General features: G+C 44.1%; 1 protein-coding gene across 1 annotated transcript in view; it reads right to left on the bottom strand.

Annotated features, from left to right (window-relative positions):
* Window positions 1–20,035, bottom strand: part of mei4 (meiosis-specific, MEI4 homolog (S. cerevisiae)) — a 49,015-nt gene extending 28,980 nt beyond the window's left edge. Inside the window, exons 1-4 of the mRNA XM_035421039.1 lie at window positions 19,874–20,035; window positions 17,487–17,729; window positions 15,610–16,127; window positions 4,641–4,772 (exon numbers count right to left, since the gene is read on the bottom strand). Coding sequence (XP_035276930.1) covers window positions 4,641–4,772; window positions 15,610–16,127; window positions 17,487–17,729; window positions 19,874–19,889 — 909 coding nt within the window. The 5' untranslated portion in view covers window positions 19,890–20,035. The remainder of the gene's footprint in view (window positions 1–4,640; window positions 4,773–15,609; window positions 16,128–17,486; window positions 17,730–19,873) is intronic.
* Window positions 20,036–22,176: the final 2,141 nt, after the last annotated feature.

Genomic DNA, 22,176 nt, shown 5'->3' with positions numbered 1-22,176 from the left:
AGTCACAGTCAGTGCCAGTACGCTCTATGTTCACCTCTATGTTACCTCGACCACGGGACACATCAGTACACTGAAGGTCCAGTCCTTATTTGGGTGGGAGGAGCCACCAAGTAAGCGCTTTGAGAAATACGAGGTTGTGCGGCAATTATGAGGCAGACATAGGTGTGGCAGTCATTACACGCTCAGAAAATTTGTGAAAACACATCAACGTCTCTCTTGTCTGAACTCATACGGATGACTGTGATTACACAGTCTGGTGGTAGCAGCAAAAGGCAGAACTTCAAAAATAATAAGAACGTCTGCAGTTGGAAAGAAATATAAACATCTCATCTGAAGTCAAGCAGATGAATCGGATTACAGAGTCTGGTGGTAGGCAGCAGCAAAAGCCAGAACTCTTCACAGTAATTTTAATGCCGGCATTGACAGGTCAAGTGCCCCATTTATCACTGGAGAAGATGATAGAGAAAGTATTTCAGAATCGATGCTTCGTGTCACAGGTCACCCGCCGCAAATGCATGACTGAACTGTACAATTACAGGTCAGCTGAATATGTTAAACCAAATGACAGAGGCTTCACCTCTGCCTTGGAACAGGCTGATCTTTTTGCAGACTCCTACAAGAAGAATAAAACCCAACTTCCTACATCGACCAATAAATTACAGTACATCATAAATCCTTTCATTCAGAAATGTCATTTAAGGTAAAAGAACTCAGAAAGCCAGTATAATATTTATTTGCTTAGCAGACACCTGGGTCAAGGTAACTTACTGTATGCTGTGTACAGCCAAGATATTCCAAAAGCCTATTTATTTGGACAATTCATTTTCTTTTGCTTGCGCAATTACAGTAAAAATAATATACCTCAAGGGTGAAATGGCAATGCTTTTTTACCATTGTAGTACCCATTAGGGGTGCTAACCCAAAAACCTAGCCTCCAAAATGCTCCAAAAAAGATGAAGTGACTCCTTGCTTTGGTCTTTATCGTAATTTCTCTTGCCCGTACCTGAACACGAGCTAAATGTGAGAATTTAAAAAAAAAATGCAGAAATGGCATCAGAGCCAGGGTGACTCATGCTCTATGATAAGAACGGAGCACAAACAGGAAGTGGGAAAAGATCTGCTTTTGGTGTTCACACCTCTTCACTACGCAAATGTTCTGGCCTCCCGGCTCCGCACAGACAAAAACAGACTCAACAGCCCCGGAGGACAGAACGCAGAGCCAGGAATAAGAGCGCGTGGTGTTTCAGACTTTTACCCACTCGGATTCCAAACGCTCTGAGGCTCTCTGGCACCGTCTCTTCAGAGAGGCAGGAAATGGTCTCGGAAACATATCGGGGCGCTTCAACAACTACGGCATCTACGGCAAGACAAAAAACCGGACCAATTCAGACCAGAACAACAAACGCCTTCTCAAGGGGAAATACAATTTCCTAATTTTGAAAAAACTAAATAATGTTCAGCTAACTTCAAGAACACCAAATGAATGAGGACTGTACTAAACATGAAATATGAGGACAAATTTAAATAAAATTGCAGGAAATTTCCTTTCACAAAAATTAACAAAAACTTCTAACGCTAAACTACAAAGTACAAATGCTAAAAGATACATTACTAAGTCAGCACTATGAAAGTTAGATACCTTTGTGTCAATATGTTAGAACAATTTCACCTTTTTATTACCAAATAAAAACATCTAAGAATTTGCAAATGCACCTACATGTACTTTTGCTAGCCAACCACCTTGCCAATATTTCAGTGTGCCAGGTCTGCCAAATGCCAAGGATGAAGGTACTCACCACAAGTGCAAGCTCAGCCATAAGGCCTTGCCAATACAGCTTCAAACTGTGACAATGTCATAAGGTGCCTGACTAGGAGTCTACAATAATGAAATAAAAACACACCCACCTTGTCCCCATAGGCAGAGAGTGAGCTTAAGATGGTTAGAATACCTTATGGTTTAAGCTGGCAGTGAAACACTTCAAGGTGTTTCTGTAAATAAGTAGGGTGAGTAATGGTTTAATTTTCAAAACATTACAAAGGCAGCAGCTAGGTTTGGATTTTGTTTGGATTATTGTTGCTTGACTCAATGTTTGAATAACGCCTGAATGACCACATTCTCTTTAGGTGGTAAGATAAAAAAAACAGGGCCAAGTTATATTAAATAATTTAGGAAACACTGGGTAGCACTGCTACCCAGAGTTTGAAGAGAGCTTGAAGAGAGCTTGTCTAATTTGTGTCAGCTAAGATAGCCAAAATTGTTGTAACTTGGCCTCATTTTGCTATCAATACTTTTAATGGCAGGCCTAGATTTATAGACAGTGCTTTGTATACATGAGTAACTTGGCATTTTTGTACATTTGAAAACATTTTTTTGCTGAGATATGATTACTTTTTGTACGGTATCTGTTATGAGTAACTGATAATTATAATTCATATAAATTTACATATTGCAATTTGCATATAAAGGTGCAGAAGTTAATGTTCTTAAGAGCTGAGTCTGTGGTCATTGTGGTTATTTCTGTAGGAAAAGGGCCAAACTCTCCATGCTATATAGGTACGGGGCATGTTCCGCCAAGCCGTACCTTAGCGGATGGTATACTTGCCATCCCAAAGTTGTACCAATGCTTCCCCAACATTTATTTTCTACAACCCCAAAAAACCACAAGTCTCCAGGTACATTGTAAATGGAACCAGATCACACCGATTCCTTCTTCAGAGGAACATTTTAAAGATATTGCATCCCCACAAAAAAATCGCAAGAAAACTAATTATAAACAACAATAACTTCATTTGTCAAGCTGGAATGGCTCCCCTTTGAAGAAAACACCGAGGCACGCCTTTAACTCACAATCAACACCAGATTCGATGTCCGCTAAGTAACGTCAAAATGTGCGTGGGAGGTTTGGTTCGGACGTAATAGGATCGATTTGAGATGTGAGGGGGAAGGAGCCTGTCCAGTCTGATGAAAGAAAACCTCAATCAATAGTGCGGCCGGCGGTGTGGTGGGGGGGGTGGGGGTAGCTCGCTGCGGTCCTCGTGAGGTGTGTAATAAGGCCCGAACTCCAGGAATCCGATCTCCTCCGTGCTACTATTTTTTGCCGTGCCTCTCTCCTTTATTCAAAACGGTTAGCATTTTTTCACAAGACAGCCGATCGACTCCAGACTTAGCATACGTAGCGGAAGGTCTGAAGTCCGCTCCGTGTACTCTCGCCAAAGGCAACGCCAAGAGCGATACGAATCCTCTGATGTATGTAGAGCATCCTGGGAGTACGGAGCGTGATGATGCGTCTGGTAGGGGGTGCGAGCGCTCGAAGCTGGTTTTTTTGGGGTGGGCGGTCAATAATGGGCTAAGGCTGGGCAATAAAACTCACATCTCAGTAATCATCATGTTATAATTCACTATAATAAAAAGGAGAGTTATTTTCAACACAGTCATTTTCGTGCCCGGTTGTGTCTGTTTTCCACAACCCACAACACCGCGTAGTTCGCATGCGGAGAAACACAACTTGGACAGCCAATCACGGCGCGGGAATACCCCGCGCAGCAGTTTCCCCGCTGTTTATGTTCCTGCACAGAAGTGCTCAGAACGACCACCCCTGTTGAGCCAGAGAGATACCGAGACGAGCCAGCGTGACAACAGCGGCAACAGGAGGACGAAGGACTACCGAGGATGAGGAAATGGCCGCCGCTGTTATTCGTTACCAGCGCTGGAAGCAGCGGAAGGTAGCCAGAAAAATCCGCAGGGAGCGGCTTCCTTTTCAATGTTCCCTAGCCGACGTCGTGTCTTTTATGACACCGCTTTGTACTTGCAGTTCGCCCCATGTGACCTTCTTTTCTTGGGCAATAGCATTCAATTTCTCTGCGACACATGCTGGGTACATTCTTTATGACAATGATCTTACAGTTCAAAATGTTTTCATTTTGAGAGCACAAGATTAGCTCCTGCTTTTTTTTTTTTTTCTTTTGCTAGTAGTTACATCTATAGTAGTCGAACTATAGATGTACAGACTGTTCTTACAGTGTGTTACGTCTAATTATGGAAAGCAATGTTGAAAAGACTGTTCTAATGAGATTCTGCATACTGGTTGTTTAAGCATTAGCTTTTGGTCATTAACAAAATAAGAGCCCTATTTTAAAACCATTAAGGCTAGTGTATTGCAAATAACCATTACAATAAATAAATAAAATTATTATTCTGACTCTGAAGTTATGAAAACCTCATTCTGGCAGGTTTTGTATCTGAGGCGCTACAGTATTAGTATAGTTATATACCGTCTATATAATTTTATCACTCAAAGTCAATGTCAAATCTTTAAATGTCAACTGTTGGCTCTGTTGAGGATAATAAATAATTTTATACGCAATCCACCAGTGAACCCCCTGACCTCTTCAGACGTCATCCAACATTTCTTACATCGAGTCCTCAGCTGATCGTATTTAAACTTTGTACAGAGAATTATTTGATGTACATCTCAATGACGGTTATTATCCAGCAAAATAACAGACATACCTAGATAGTAATTTTAAGTAACATCACCCAGAACTAAAATAGACTACGTAACTCCTCCCCCAACTCCTCCCCTTTATCTTTCCCCGGTCCTGTCCAGGTTTAGCCCCCGCATTCAGCACTTCCCACATACCTGGCATATGTCCCACAGCTGACTGGCAAAGCAGTTGATCTGGCAGAGGATGTGGCGAATGAGCAAGGGCTTCAGCAAGCTGCTCCCGCCCAGGAGGGTCAAACATTCGGCCAGGGTCTCCTGCATTTGAAACTGAGGGGGAAAAGGGGGCACGCATTAACACGACACACAGTCTCTAAAAGCACTTAGCCAGGGGGCTTCAACCTAGCCCCTGGACAGCCAGGACCTGCTGGGTCTGCTAGTTGCTGCTGACATTACATTACATTACATTACAGGCATTTGGCAGACACTCTTATCCAGAGCGACGTACAACAAAGTGTATAACCATAACCAGGAACAAGTATGACGAAACCCCTAGAGAGAAGTACCGGTCCAAGTGCAGGGAACAACCGCATAGTTCAACTTGGACCCTGAAGGTTAAACTGATTAACATCTGATTAACTGATTAACATCCAGGACTTGGGTAATTCAAGTAGCAGATTAGCCTGTCCAGGGTGTATCCCTACCTCCAGCTCAATGCACGCTGGGATAGAATCCAGCACTGCCTGCGACCCTGACCAGGATACGCAGGTATAGGTAATTAATGGATGGAAGCAGCAGATTACAGCTAATTACTCTCATCTGGTTTATTGGGTCTAAAGCAGTTGATGATTTTAAGGGTCAACATGACTGTGGATAATTTTTTGGGTCTGGGTTTGAAGCCCTGCACTAAGCCCTGCCTGGAGTGTCAGCTCAAGGATGAATGTAGTCAATCAGAGGTGAACAGTGACAAAAATACCAGCGTGCACTATTTAGAAAGTGTTACAGCTGACATACTTCAAGACCCGACAGCCAACAACCCCGAATGGCCCTTATTATTTACTGCCGTGAGCAGGAGATGAAAAAGGACTTGTTATGAGTCGGGAGTACACGAACCAGAAAGCAGATTAAAACAACAATCCAGCGCGCTGAAAAGGCTGGCTTCGCTTCAAAAACAAGGCGCGGTGCGACTTTCATAACGTTCGCAAAAGTCAAACTCAATCGCATCCCCGTGACGACCTGTCTAAGAACCGTCAGCCACCCCCACGTACAAGCAGGCATAACTGGCCCCTTTTATCATGAAAAACGGAAGAAAACTATGCACGTATTTCATGTTTTTTGCGCATAATCTATTGTCCAGGAAGGCAGAGTGCATCAATTACATTTCTGGGAAAGGAAAAACACACAAGTGGCAGATGAACAAATTTTATACAAAAAAAATCTGATTTCATCTGCCTCTGAGTACTGAGCATTGTTTGTCAGGTTCACCCAACTGTTTATTTTTCCATTGGCCATACTAGATGCATTTAAGATTTGATTTGATTTCGGCCGTGGTGCTCTATGACATTTTTAACTTTGCCTAGGTCAAAGTGACCTTGCCCTGAAAAATGATTACATTTGATGCCAGGAAATACATTGCATTTTAACCAGACACAAAATCAAATACCCTGCTTCATAAAACTAATACAGTGTGTACTATCAATAATTCCGCAGTGTCCTGTCCTGTGGACGACCTATGCATCAGCACGTAATAAGCGATCGCTCAGTTATTTACTGAAATCATTCAGGAGTGGAATGACTGTAAATAGTTGTTCAACAGGTGGATGAATCTCTCCGGAGGATTCCCGAGGTATTGTCTAAAAAAAGGACCAAACAAATTGGCAACCAGATTTGTACCATTTGTACCATTTTGAGCATCAAATACAGTGGATATGCAAACCTCAGAGTTACAGACTGACCAGTCAACCGAACCCGGTATGAACCAGGAAGTCGGTTAAGGAATTACCAGCAATTAGGCCTACATCTTTTCAATTTTCCCAACTGCACAATACATAGATTCTGTTTGTCAGTATCACTGGCTAAATAACACTGGTAAATACAGAAATTAGCCACTCTTTCCATTGATAAAAAAACTACACCTTCCTATGTGCGTGCTTGGCCCACTTAAAATCAGCGATTTGGGAGCACGTTTCAGAGAAGCCACATATCGGAACAAAAACAATGGTGCCTTCTTGTTTATGTATTGCTCAAGCATTTATCCGCCCAAGGGTCTTTACTCCTGATTAGCTGTCATGCCGTGTATACAAAATGTACAGTATATTAAACATCCACTTATGTGTCAGGTAGCTCACAGAAATTGTGAGCAGGGAAGATTCAGTAATCCACTATATTAATCGGTTTAAAAAACATTAGCCTAATGCTAATGCTTACGCTAAGGCCAAAAAGATTATAGCGGTAACCAATAAAAGTTACCACTGACGCTTCCGCGACCATACGGGCTTACACTGTGCTGTTAGTTTTGCTGGTTACTGGGGCCTTTTTTAGCGTTACCATGACAACCTGTGTTACTCTCACAGCTGCCTCATTCTTAGATTTACATGTCATTAAAATGCTTCCTAAAATGAAAACGCCTCAGGAAAATGCCACCTGCCGACGTGTGCAGTAAGGCAGAAAACAGGTGAGACATCACCAAATTAACAAATCAATCCGGAAACGTGTATATACGTGCGCAGTTGGCTTTAAGTGTTAATGAACGACAACGGGCATTCTCGTTTTGGATTGCATTGCGTAGGCATACCTATGAAGAGCTGCGCTGTTTTCTTCCGGTGAGCCATAATGACATTTCGCAGTTAAATTGCAATTTACACTTACGTTGCTATAGAACATACTTTTAGAAATAACTCCACATCTTTAGAACTCCATATTTTCCTTCAAATATTGTGGATTACATTCCTTACAATTCACATTCATTTCCTGCCACTTTTCCCTCTTAAAATATCTGGTTTGCGAATGTTGAATTTTAGCTTTTGTTATCCATTGTATCACTACCGATAGCCTAATTTAGTCTAGGTTCCACTGGTTGTTGTTACCCGCACATTAATGTGCTGTAATGAATTAGCCAATGATAATGCTGCTACAGTCGTGATTTGGACAAATAAGAGTTCTACCATTGGACAAGGACATAAAGACGAAAGACCTTCATAAATGAAAGCCCAGTTACCTGGTAACTGATACTAGGAATGTAATTTGTACTTTTTTTTAGACCTATTTCCTTATTTCAGATGTACTCAAAACTGGACACAGCATTCTAAAAAGGTTACCTGAAAATGAAAATGAAACATATAGGCCTAAGCTTAGCATTAATATAACAGTTTATGCTGAGCACTTCTTGCTGTACATTTCATCATACTGTGTGCATATAGTAACCTAGTCTAGCTTCAGAAGGACTTGGGTAAACTGCTACACCGCAGTCTTTTTTAAATTCTTGGGTTAGTGTCAAAACCATAAGATGGCTACACAAACCAAGAGCAACAGTATAGGGCACTACCTTATTATTCTTCTATTTGTGAGTGGTTTCACTATCTTATTTGTTTTTCAGCTGGTCTTAAAATGCCACAGACACGAATAGTAATAATAAATCACAAAATAGTGATTTATTCTGCTGAATGTTTGTCTGAATAACACTGGACATTCAATGCTATAACATTGTCAGGCATACAAACATTCCTACTCTTTAGCAATACGGGGGAAAAAGCAGTCTATATAACTATATTTACATGGCAATCCATCCATTTAGAAGTTCTGCGGAGAGTGTCTGAGTAGTCTGGAATAAGAATGGAGCAAAAAAAAGTTTACAAGAGACAAGTTCCAATGCGTCTGTTCTTCTGTGAGAGGTCACATTTCCAGACTGGAGTAGACAGACCAGACAGACACAAGCACGCACGCACACACACCCACAAACACACATGCACACACACACATACAAATGCACACATGTGCACACACTCACACATGCATGTGCTCATGCACACACACACACGTGCACTCACATACACACACGCACGCACACACGCACACAAATGCAGCAAAAGGTAACTGCCTACTATTCAAAAGGGTTACTGCGCAAAATGAGGCCATTTCTGTTTATGGTGATATTTCAGCAGTGGCGAATCACAGCGCCCAATTAGCACTGTCGAAATGGCACAAGCCGACCTGCTGCTCTCCTGCCTCGCCGGTCCAGGCTCTGGGGTAGCAGACCCCTTACGGGAGATCTGCTGATCCCCCCCCACCCCCCCCCACCCCACACGCTGAACAGCCACCAACACACATATCATTCTTACAGTAACTGCTCTTATTAATCATTCAGCATTGTAAGGAATGCACGCTCTGTATAGCATTACGGTTGATATCTAAGCACGCCAACCCCCCCCCCCCCCCCCCCCCCCTTCCCCCCCCCCCCGACTTCCCTCGCTAACCGCCTCGGTCGGACACCCCCGGGCATTCCCATCATGCCGCGCTCCGCCTCTCTTTCCTCCAACATGGATAAGATGATATTTTGCGTCCCGGCCGCCCCTCTCTCCCTGACGCCAGCACCGTCCAACCGCACCCCGAATCCCCTCCCCCCCGACCCACAAGGGGAGGGGGGGGGGATTTAATTTACACCTGTCAGTAGGGCCCGCAGTTCTATTTCCTGTCTCTGTATTCAGATAATAACCACTACTGTCCCTGTAAATGAGTAAACAGCCTCGTCTCTGGCTCAGCCTGGCCTTGACATCATTTCCCCTATTCTGTTGTTTAGCCTATAGCTTATTATATTCTGTAGTGCCCATAGGATCTAATAGAAATATGCTGGAGGCAGAAATATATGCAATACAAATAAATAAGCGGGACTATAATCACATTTTGCCTAGTATGTGTATACTAGACACACAAACAGACATTACCTATTTCCCTCTCCTTATGCCTGTTGAATACACAGGCCTATGCGCTGCATAAACTGTACCAGGCAACGACAGGCTAGATATAACTGTAAAGACTGGAAACGTTTCAATAAATCTGCGGGCGAATGGAAGGAATCCACCGTGCTAATGTTCTCTCATATCCCCGCCCACGACCATAAAACACGCACAACTAACACTGTCAGCCTAAACTAGATGAGACTGTCCTTATTTACAACGCGGCAGCCCCCGCCAAAAATGATGATTCATTCAGCCCGCTCCTCTTTTCTTCCCATTCAGAAGTTAATCTGCGGAGTTCGTCTCCCGAGGCTTTTAATTAACCCTGCCCCCCCCCCCCCCCGCGGTGATGCCCCATCGGTCGTCGAGAACGGAAACGGACATCGTAGCGGTGACCAAACCGCTACGCTTTCTCAATCAATTTTCTCCCCCCTGAGATCGTTTTCCGCGTGAGATTTTTCCAGAAGGGCGCCAGCTGCCGGCACTTCAGTTTCAGGGAGAGAGGAAGAGTCCGCAAACGCCCCACGTTCACGCTTAACGGAAGGCTTCCGAGCCACAGGCTGCAGAAAGGATCACCTGGTTAAAAAAAGAGCAAAATTATTTGTAAAAAATACAACCAGTTGAGCAAAAAAACTACAAAAATGGCTGTTTCTTAAACAGCGAGATTAATGTATCGTTTTCATTTCCCACATTTTAAAGAATGAAGACAGCACAGTCCAATTTTAATCAGGATGGTCCAATTTCAGGAACGGTCTCTCATTTGAGGCCTATTTGCCAGGCTGTACAGCTCAAATTGAGCAGCGCGGATTGAAGGATGATTGCTACGTGGTCGCTCGCTGTGAAAGGCTGCATCTTTGACGGCCTGCTCCCAGTCGAATTTCGCGAGCCGTCTTTGCGGAAACGGGAAAACACTTTTAGACAATGGGGCGATTTTCGAAAGAACCGGTAAGTATAACTGGGAAGTGGCACCAATGCTCCACTTACCTCGCGCGTTAAGTGTTCTATTTTCAAAGGTGTCAAAGTGCCTCTTCCACCTACACATCTTACCTGTGCCAAACTCAGTCGAATGCCATGGGAATTACATATGTAAGAACTGAAGGTGATTATTTTCAGAACCAATAGCACGGGTGGAATATCTTAAACCCGAGTTATGCAAACTGAAAGTGCATACGTAACTAGCCATAAAATTCTCTAATGGTCTCTTGATTGTTTCATAGGGGTACATATATTACCAAGAAAATTGAGTTCATAGGCCAGACTTGAATTTTTTGGACAGACTGACCATGTAGTTCACTCAAAACTGTAGAAAGATCACCTTTTTAATGCAATCCATGTCCCAACATTGCTTTTTCTGCTCCATAATGTTTGATGATATATAACACAAGTCAGTTAGCACGATATTCTATTTGCCGGTGCATTACTTATTAACTCCCAGATCAACGCTGTCCATCACGCTAAGAGCTACTCACGTTAGCGACAGCTTTATTTAAAGCTTAAATCAGCCTGATGAATGCGCACGTCACCAGTTACGCCTCTTACACGCTAACCTGCACCCACAGGAGAGCCACATTGTGAAACAACTGGGCTTCAGGGAGAGAGCAGTATCTCAGCATACGTACCAAACCGTGTTTTGAATCCTTTTGAAAATCACATCCAATAGCCTACATCAAATAAGGAAGAGTTGGAGTGTTTCTATCCTTAGGTTCTGTTTGGTTTCATGAATATCACAAATTAAGACACAGTGGAAAAAGAAACCTTTCTGAGGAAAAAAACACGACATCAACTCCGAGCTAAAGCTTCCCTTGAACTGAGCAACTTTGAAGCAAATTGGTTTTCAGCCAGCTTTCGAAAAGCACAAACGTCTTATTTTTTATCATGCAAATTCTCATTTTCTTCCCTTCACACCACGTTTCTCTTCAAAACGAGCCTTAACAAACATGAGGCTCAGTACGCGCCGAAAGCGACGCAAGTTCTAAAAAACAGACATTAAAAAACGATGGGTAGCCATGACTATGATGCCCAGCAAAAAAAATAAAGTAAAAAAGATTGTTCGTCAACGGTTAAAAACAAGGAAATGTGTTCGACCTGGGGATGTGCACGTCAGTGTCCGTCAAAGATTCATGATTTATGTCTTTCTCACAGGCAGCAGTCTTTAGAGAGACCTTGTGAGCACGGAACAGCTGGCGAACATGCTGCTTATAGCATAGCTGCTTCAGCTGCCTGTCACAACCTTTGGGGCTCTTCTCTCTCACACACATGTTCCATACAGCCATGCCAGTTTTTAAAAAATCTAATCTTTAGCCCTCGTCAGCAGTTAAAAGGGACACTTTCAATCTCACAATCCAGTGCCTTCTCCGGTCTTGCCCTCCCAAGCATATCGCGACCGTCCACGGTGATCAGTTTAATATGATCTGCATAATATTTTTTTAAAAAACGAGGAAATGGAGATGAATTATCATGGCTTCCCAAAGTCACATTGAAAGTCGTTAGAGTAATTCGAGCCCACGGCTTTCATAACACTGGTTTAGACTGGTAGAGCATACGCAGATGGTGGAGAAGGCAAATTCACCCAAGCCACGAACGGGTTCCGGATCATGCTAGCAGATTCTGTTCTAGTCACCCATGATAAGTTGGAGAACATCTGGTGCATTCCCATAGATGTGTGATTACAGTTCTCCTAAAGTCTTAAAAGTTTAATAAAATACAGGAAAAGCTTAAAAAAAAAAAAAAAAAAAAAAAAAAGCCAAACATTTCTTCAGAATCCCAGGTCCTTCCAATTATGACTGTCATGGGCTCTGACTGTTGTCAGCTATTGAAAGGACACCCTAAATGCCTCCCAAGTTCTTCCTACAGATCGTGAGCCAGCAGTTTGCTTTATGCTGTCTGAGTTGCGTAGACAGTGATAAATTGCGGGAACAACACTCAAGCTATGATGCAAGCAATCTATTAAAAATGTAGCTACCACTTTTCTGTTCCATTACCAGTAACCTATTTAGCTGACAGAAGCACCCTCTCTAGTCAATGCGTACTCCCATTCCAGAAGCCAGGGGCCATATATACTGCTTTGCACCTACCGCACAGTGTTTCAGTTTTTCAATTAACTTTAATGCATAACCAAATTTCCTCTGTAAATGGATGAAATTATACACAAAATATACAATATAGTACCAAGTAGAATCTGTAAGTGTTAAGATGCACTGTTATATCTGCAAAATGAAGTTCCTTGTAGTGTGAAAATAACAAATGTCATTTTTCTTGCCATCATATGAAATATACTGCATTGTACAAAGCCATTAGTTTCACGTACAGTACGCATACTCGCAAAACGAGGCTAATTTAAATGCTTACACAGAAATGCTAAAGATTTCCCAAGAACAGCTGTTCAAATCACAATCCATTTTTGCTAAATTGGTATTCAAACCAAAAAAGGTTATTTCCGTCTCTGCTCACAGGGCAGGGTGCTCTTCACAGTCTCCGTAACAACGTCTGGCAGCAAACTGGAAACCTCAGCCCCGCTCGGCCTTTTCCGTTTGGCAGGGGAAAGCTTCAAGGTGAACCGAATCAAATGTCTTCAGGATGGAGTCCTTTTTTCAAATACCGCCAGGGAGCCGAGATCTTAAAACTTCTGATGTTATAAGCTCAAAGTACGGAATTATGAATTTTTGATTATCGCTCTGGGGCCACGGTATCATTACCTGCCTCCCATCAGGCAACGCGCCATGCTTATTTATGTCATAAATCATATGATATATTTAGATATATAATGATATTTACTGTTCAGATTACAGGTATGCTCAAGGGTACAAGGGACAGACTAAACATCTGCCAACAAGTCAATTTCTGTAACAGCTCCTCCAAACCACTCCAACAAGCTAGGGTTCGTTTGGCCCTGAGCTCAGATAAATTGCACCAAGCTACGCCACAGTTTGAGACTTTAGCCGCCTTAGGAGCTGATTACTTAATAGCTTTTGTTTGGAAGAAGGCCGAGAGGACTTTGAGGGAATTCAAGCATGCGGTGAAACAAAAAGAGTAATCAAAAGCTAGGCTGCGGCTCGCGTCTTCTCAAAGACCCTGACGCGCAAAAACAAGATAAGGTCGTGAAAATGCAGGGCACACGGTTCGATGATATATGATGCAAATATGAACTGCCGTGACGACTATTGATTAAGCTTAACTTTTTTAGTTTGCGCAAAGCAATCACAGTGTGCTGCTGGATCTGACTTCATTAAGGCGAGGCTTTTTGCTGCGGTGCGCCATGCTATCGGGATGGCTCGTCAAGGTAATTGAAAACAAGCGCGATCTTGTACGCGGTATGATTAATGACTCCGTCCATCGCACCCCCCCTTGGAAACGAGGCGCGACTCCGAGAGAGGGCTCTGGCGCAAAAATAGCTGGCGCCGGCTAACCCCCACATGGATTGTTAAGCTGCCATGCCCGTCGCAGACAGAGTGACGAGCCTTAACACTGACACGGAGGGGGCTCGTCTATCTGTGTCTGTCGTGAGCCGAGCGACAGGACGGAATCGGGTGACACCGCCACCTGTTTCCTGTTTCCAGCTTCTGCGCAAATCCAGACGGGGGAAGAGAAGGGGAAGAAACGGGCCTTCGGGACCAGGAAGCCGGCATAAATCGTGAAGCCGGGGGCGACGATATATAACGTCGCCGCAAAGTGTCCCTCTCGTGTGCAAGGTTAAGCGACTCGAAAGTGGAGGCATTCATCTGACCAACCCCCCCTACCCCCCCCCCCCCCCCCACCCCCCTCAACCGTCAAAACTACTGCTCTCCAAATTATGTTCGCCGAACACCTTCCTGTTAATGAAGTTCGGGTCAAAACATATCAGCGTCTGGAGACCAGGCTTCGGCTTTATTACAGCCATTTAACATTCCGGGAGGAAGGCGGCAGACTCTGAATTAAAATGATCAGGTTGTAACATGAGCGGTGATTAACCTTCTTGTCTCTAGGTAGCTGCGGTTTTTTTCCCTCCTTCCTGAGGGCGAAGAATGTGGCGTTTCACGTAAAGAGCCATTCAGAATGCGCCAGGGTGGAAAATTAGCCGGCTTTGCTCTTGAGTCACGTGCCGTAAGGAGGTGAGAGCGGAGCGAGGCACGCGGGGGGGCAAAAGGACGCGAGAGGTCAACGTGCTCGAAACACGCTGATCCTGGAAAGGAAGGTAACGAACGTGCTTAAAATCCAGGACGACGCGTTCGAATCCGGCGTAGAATTTGAACGAATTACGATTCGTGTTGGTTCACAAATGAGACGTATAGAGGAACTTGCTGATTTTTGTCCGCATCGGACGCATCAACGCCATGCAATCTGGCAGGCACGGCTAACCGCAGCAAGCTCCCGGAGCCGGATCTCAACACGACCACATTCCCTCAGGGAACACCTCAGGAAACGGCGTTAAATGGATTTGATACTATTCCGAGCCTGCGAGAGCGGTGTGTCATCACAATCGGCACGGCTACGACAGCACAAAAACTATTAAAAACCCAGCCTCTGACATCAGAAGGATTGGCAGAGAAGGAGAAAGGGCTGCTTGAGCGGTTGGCAGTGGTTCCTGCTGTCCTTCGCAGCTAATAAGACAGGTTTAAGGCACGGTGACTCATGCAAGCGTTGTTGCCAAAGAAACTGTAAACAAGCAAATTAAACACACAGAGTAACTAGGCTGAGGATAGGCACCAACGAGCGGATAGGTCAGAGTGTTCTAACCCTGATTTATTCAGTCCGCCTTCTCCCAAAGCTAATGGAAGACCTTCAGTACCATGGACAGCGGCGACCTCTCCTGCAGGCACTTGAGTTTGAATAGTAGTCAGCCTGTTTTTTTTTTTTTTTATTGCTTTCATCAGGCACTTAAAAAAAGCAGTCTGACATGCCTTCAGGAGGCTGTCGCTGGCCGACCTCCGGTGTAGGATTTATTGTTTCTCCCCTCAAACCCAAAATAGCTTGGTTTTGTGGTGTGTTTTCCTTGGGCTTGATCACCCAAGTGAAATTGGAATATAACTGTAAACTGACCGCTTACAAATGTTTTGTTTGGGTGCCACTTATCACTGGTCGGCCAATTATAAAAGTCCTTGTTTAGGTTTCCAATCAATCCCCCCTCCCTTGTCCTGGCACCATGTGACGTGTGTACTGGTATGTGACCTAAAATACATGGACAAACAGCTATAGTGATTATGCAGGACATACAAGGAGAGGACTGAAGTTGTTCTTACCCTGTTAAGCTGGCTGTTATTCAGGAGCAGGTCAGTGAGCTCTTTCAGGGAGTCCTCCACTTGTGCCATGACGCCCACTGACGGCAGTCTGCCAGAGATTCCGCAGTCCACCGCCCGGGCCGCCACCCTGGCGGCCTGGAGGAGCAGCGGGGCGGGGGGCGGTGTGCGGAGCTCTCTGCACGCCGACGCCATGCCCGACAGCAACTGGCAGACGGAATCGGGCACCACGGAGCGGTCCCCGCCCGGGAGGTCCTCGCCCTCCAGCCGAGCCAGGCCCAGCAGGTTCTGCAGGAACCGCGTGTGGAGCAGGACGGCCCGGTCCCGGGGCCCGCCTTCGGGGGCGGAGCTCGACGGGGCCCGGGGGGCGGGGCCGGCCAGCGCGAGCTCCCCGGGGTCCGGGGCGGGCGGCGCTGCTTCGGAGTTCTCCTCCGTGTCGCAGCCGGAGTCCTTCTCCCAGGTTGGCGTGTCCTTCGCGGGGCCCCCGGGCTCCGGGCGGAGCGGATCGATGCCGCCGTCTCCTGAGACGCGCGGACGACAGCGAGCAGAAGCTTTAGCGTGAGCTCGATGCATGCGTCTGCAATTCCGCGCAGCGTAATTATCCTGCTCTCCTTGCTAGACATTGACCTTGAGCATTAGCCCCCGACCCCGTGCTAACCCAAACGTGTCATTTAAAGTCTTAGATAATGCGCGATCATCTGTGCTCCTCTCTACCCTGCCCTGGGCCTCCTTCTTCTATAGGATGCAATTGCTTCTTTTATGACTCAATTACCCATTTTCCACTGAACTTCACCATTCAGCTCTCGCCGGGCACATTCACCTGAGTCGTTTTCGCTTATTTAAAAATTCGGTTTGCACATCAAAGGAACCGGTTCCTAAGGCAACCTTTTGTGCCGATGATGCCAAGGCTCATTAGTCCACCCCTTTGTGTGGTCTTCATTCAATACCTTTGACACTCGAAAAATAAGACAATACACACAAGGTCTCTTCAGCCTTGTTTTTCCTAGGTTCAATGGCTAGTATTGCGGAATTCTGAACGCAGCCTTATCCCCTGCAACAATAGCCATTCAAAGCCCTAATGATTCATTCACATACTGATTTCGTACCCCTCACTGAGAGCTGGCAACATTTAATGAGCCTGAGTCCCTCGGCTCTACAGTTGAATAAAATAACACATTTGAGCACATTACAATAATATTCAATATACATCTGTTTTGCTACAGCCTATTGCCTGTAATAAAACAGTCTTTGTTTTATGACACTGCATTCCCTTCATGTTCACACCATATGTGGCTGTCATTTTAAAGTATACTGACATATACTCTGGTGGCTCAACACTAAAATAAAATACACAGCAAAATGTCCAGTGTTAATTCAGCTCTAACAGAGTGCATATGAGTCCAATAGGGACCCTATGTACTCCATGAGAATTGATTTACCACTGACCATTTTAGTGTGTAGGTTTTCAAGTTGTTTCAGTAGGGCCTCAGAATTCTATTATGGAACATTTGAATATGGCTTCTGGGAGGTTCAGTCTGATAAGACACTGTTCAAGCACAAAGACATGACTTAGTCTGATGTGAAATGAGGACCACGAAAGTGTTGTAGCCAGCAGCCAGGGCAGTAAGTTATTATCAGTGATGTCACTGAGGTCAGTCAATGGGTTTATTCTCTGCTTCAGAAAAGAAAATGTCTGCTTGTCTGTACCCTCCCAACTGATCAAGGTCACTGAAACAATTAGACAGGCCTACAAATACAAATGGGCATTCCAATTTTCTTCATTGCTCAAGCAAAGAATTGTACAAAATACAAATCCATCCAGCCACTGAACAGACAAAGACATTTGCATAGTAAAGACAGCAACGAGGGACAAGCGTTACCTGTTCCATCGCAAGTGCTAGTCCTAGACAGGATCTTGTTAAGAAACAGTTCCTGCCGCAGATGCAGGACTTCCTCCTGCAGGCTCTGGGCTTTGGCCTTCCAGTCCACATCCTGGCTCCGGAGCTCGGCTGCGAGGTGTTCGGCCTGCTGTCTCCCGCTTCTCCCGGGCGGCTTGCTCTTTATTACAGCAACCGCAGCAGCGAGCTTAACTGTCCGGAGGTACCAATTCTTCAGGTCAGCTCCTGATTTACGGCATCAAAGAACCCATTAGGGTGACCTACTAATTTCCTTAGGCAGTAAAGTTATACAGTACTTCAAAAAAAAAACTCTTTGCCTGAACTCATCACCCGGCTACCTTTATTAGAAGCAGTTGCTCGCTGTTTCCTAAGCCTAGTCATGGGAGAGCGCGCCGTGTTTGCTGAATTTCATTTCACCTGAGCTCGCACCTAAGCGGCGAGGTTTCATGAACCCCATACCGGGAAGAGCCATAATGAGCTCTCTGTGTCTGGCTTGTTTGAAATCAAGAGACTCTGCTCTTCACAACAAAATACAACAATTGGCTCAGAGTCACTGATAGCATATGGCTTCTCTGCCTGGTTTTGGTTCATGAAGCCTCACTCTCCCAGAAATTCAGATTAAGACAGATTAAGCTGTTATTAAAATACTGTGCTTTAACATTACTGGACAGATAAAGGCAGTTTTGAGTGAAAGAATTGTGTGTTTTGAAAGAAAAGGGGTGGGTCTGCTTAGAGTTGCATCTGTGGCTCATACCATCTGCACGAGACATCAAAAAACACTATTAGCTCGCAGAGCTAAAGGCCAAGCCTAGCCAAGGGAGCTAATCATACTCTTATTCAAGCTGCGGAGGGCACACCTCCTCCTGTAGCATATGTTCATATGTTCACTCACATTTCTGAACTCTGCTACATTCTCCACCTCTAAACTCCAGAAATAACCTGAGTGACGGTTATCAGTCTCATTATCTGAGTCACAGCAGTGACGCCCCTGTAATGCTGCAGGTCTGCTGCAGAATTTTTAACAGAATCCTCACTGCAAAACAAGACATAGGCCAACGACTTCCTCGCTGAGTGCAGACCGAGGTCCCCAGCCAAGGCAGTAAATCACATTATTATTTGGAATTTGGGTGATGATGTCATACAGTCACACATAGGAGAGCGCGGGGTCCGTTGTGACATGGGGTAAATTGCTTGGTGATGTCCTCGCCCGATCAGAAACAAGCTAGCGATCACGTTGCACACCCCCATAGACACCCTCTTCAACTGACCGGCATAGACTTAGACACCCTCTAGCATAACCCAGTAAAACATGGCCAGGCAGGCGGGGCAGATTGTTACACATAAGGGTCAGCGGTTACAAGTTGTTGTAGCTGTAATGAACTAAAACACACATACAAATTGAAACCATATAGTTACTGTAAGTACTGCCCAGAAAAAGTTAATTGGGTTGCAGTACTTTCTATTGTCGTTGCTTTTACTTAGAGCTGATGGAGATGGGAAAATCTGGACTGGATGGAAAACAACTGAGTTGCTAGTGTATGAAATGAACTTCAATGTAATTTAAATAAGAAACAACAGGCTGGATCTCCTATTAATCACGTCTAGTAATCCGTTCAGTACGAAAACATGAAACGTAAAATTCGTTTTAAAATGTAATAGTTTTTCCAACCTTTTTTATATTTAAAAGAATTATAACAACTGACCTCACCTATCATAACAAACGACCCATTTGCGGGGTCCATTCTTGCTATGATGAAAGTGCTTAACTGTGCCCTTCTCACACTCAACTTTCTAGGTGACAGCGAGATGGAAGATATTCAGCATAAAATATTGTTATGCAATGCGAATGGTCTGTCAGTAACTGAGTGAAATACAAAACGCGTCTCAACGTACCCCGATTAATTCGTCAAATTGTTTGCAGACACACCTAAGAATATATAAATGCAGTCCAATATAATTTAACTGTGATTATGCTGGTAATAGGCTATAGCGCGGTCCTTCCTGAATTATCAGTATCAGTTCTTCGATAATCAGATCTGAATTAAAGTGTTGATAGGAACTCAGGGAGTAGCTAAATTAATTCGGGTAACATTAGCCTTCCAGAATTCGAAGATCGGGACCCAAATCCACATGTATTAATGTCATCTTACATATATCTCGCTAGCTATTATCCAAAGTTCAACTAGCCACAGTAGTTTTATACGCAACAAGGGGATAATGCACAGAAAACGTTAGGATATTGGGGTACAGCCGGCTAGTTAGTTGAAGTTAGCACACTAGCTACGTAGTTGATATCCTCGTTAAAGCTATCTAGCTAACTAGTTGCTACCAAAAAGGGAAACCGGATAACGTCACTTTCTTAGTTGTACCTTTCCAACTTGACATGACCCCCTTCTGTCTCACTCATCGCTATCCACAGAACGAGTTGAAATGATCAGATGATTAGGTATATCCTTGCTATATCATATTTCAATATTCAAAAGACAGCGGACTGGCGAGGTAACCAGATAACACTGGCGGTACACTCTGATACCTACCGTTGGCTATTTAACTACCTTGCGCGACTTCTCTGCAAGCCTCGCGTCATTCCCATCTCGTGAACGCGGATATTTAACAGACGAACTCCTTCCTAACAACCACCAAAAGATGCCTTTGAACGCACGGAATTTTTCAGAAAAGATTAAGGAGCTGTCGAGCAACACTGTTTCATTCGGTTTAAAATCATCATGTTAATTACATTTGATTGGACATCTTTACAATTACTTTCAGCCTGTCTGAATTCCTGTTGCGAATATTAGGCTAACTGAATGGTTCGACAAGGTTCATGAAATCAGACAGCTGTGACAAGGGTGTTTAAATGTTTCATTTAGCGAGACACAAGGCTCCAACTAGGCCATCCCACCGCAAACATTAGCCTAGAAAGCGGAAAAACAGCCGTTAAAATGTAGCCTAACAACAAGGTTTACAGCAAAAAAACAATAGGCTACACTGTGAGGGAAAAAATAATACAACAGATTATTCAGATTAAAACTTTACTCAACAAGAATTGAATTAGTGATTTATCATATAGGCTACTGTAGAAAACTGGTATATGAAGCTGGAGCACTTACAGTATTACACATTTACTCACAGTAGGAATGCAGGGGGTTGTGCAGCCAGTCAAATTATATGGGGAGATCAGCCAGGTATAGAGACAGTCCTGTGGGAATTTGCCCAGGACATCAGGGTTAACACTCACTCTTTCAAAAAGTCCAACGGCACCTTTATGACCGCAGCGAGTCAGGACCTCAATTTAATGTCCAATCCAGAGGATGGCACCGTCTACTGCAGTTTCCCCATCGCTGTGCTGGGGCATTCGATTTTCAATTTGGTCCAGAGGGAAGTGTGCCCCCTTTTGACCCATTTACACCTCTTGCAGCAGCAGCTTTACAATCCCATGAGGTCTCCGATCCAAGTACTAACTAACCCACACTGCTTAGCTTCAGCACTTTGACATGAAAAAGTAACAGGGGTGGTATGGCTGCTGGCAGAATGCACTTATGGTCATTTTAATATTTCACAAATGAGTGAAATATTTAATGTGCCCTCCATTTGCTGCTAGCAATGCCCACTCTGCTCACACCTGCTTATGTATCCTCAGGATTATACAGTATATTCCTCTCACCAGGAAATAAAACGCACAACTCAGCAAGGTTATGTGTTTATGGTCTTGGTAATATGGCAATCTGTTCCATCAAGGAGCCATCAAGAAATCTCCAATCACCTGAGTTGCACAGTGCACATGGATAGCAATATGTCTCTCCCTCCTGCAGTGTACACTCTCTACCCGTCTCGGTGCTGGAACAGACTGATTGCACACATTTTTACCCGGCTAGGTTCTATTTTAATATTTGCATGGCCAGCCATAACATGCTGTTTTATTCCTGTCATTCAGGACCATGTCAACATGTGTACAGTAGGCTATGGTGCCTTTATCCTGAGTCTGTCACTTTACCGTACAGCAGCTGATTGGGATATCGCAATGTCCAAATCTCTCTCCTGTACTTTGGGAAGCCAGGAAACATTAACCCTCAAAATTCTTCAAGCTGATATAGAATGGTATGGTGGCGTGTCTGTTGTTCTATTTGTTGTCGGTCAGAAGGTACTGAAGCCTTCTGAATGTATCACGATTGCAGATGTGATATTGTTGCCTGGTGACACCAGATTCCGGTGAATCTGAATATTTTTTTCCAGCCATAATTAGACCGTGTTTTATACAGCTTTGTTTACCCATAGTTAGGGGTGCGTTAAATAAGGCAGCCGCCTCTACCATGTCCATATTTACTAATCTGCAAACCATTCTATTGCATGCGGTATGCTTCAAACACAATATGCATGATGACTGTGGTTCATTTTAGTATATGTAGGCCTAGCAAATTGATAATAAGTTATTGAAAATTGTGTGCATAGATTTCCATTGATAATTTTCGAACAACGCTTCTACAGTATGTAAAAAAATATGTTGCATTTTTAATACCGTATAAGATATAAATAGTGGGCTATTGTATTTTCATTGAAGCTACTAAATTCATAGGGTTTGGGATGCTATCCACTGTTTTCTGTTTAAAGTGGTTAATTTAGAATTATTCATTGTTTCTGTGTGAAAAACCATGTCAGATATGGAGATACCTGT

The sequence above is a fragment of the Anguilla anguilla genome, chromosome 6 (assembly GCF_013347855.1).
Source record: "Anguilla anguilla isolate fAngAng1 chromosome 6, fAngAng1.pri, whole genome shotgun sequence".
Classification (NCBI taxonomy): Eukaryota; Metazoa; Chordata; class Actinopteri; order Anguilliformes; family Anguillidae; genus Anguilla; species Anguilla anguilla.
The sequence above is the reverse complement of the archived record's forward strand: the minus strand, read 5'-3'. Positions and strand labels throughout refer to the sequence as shown.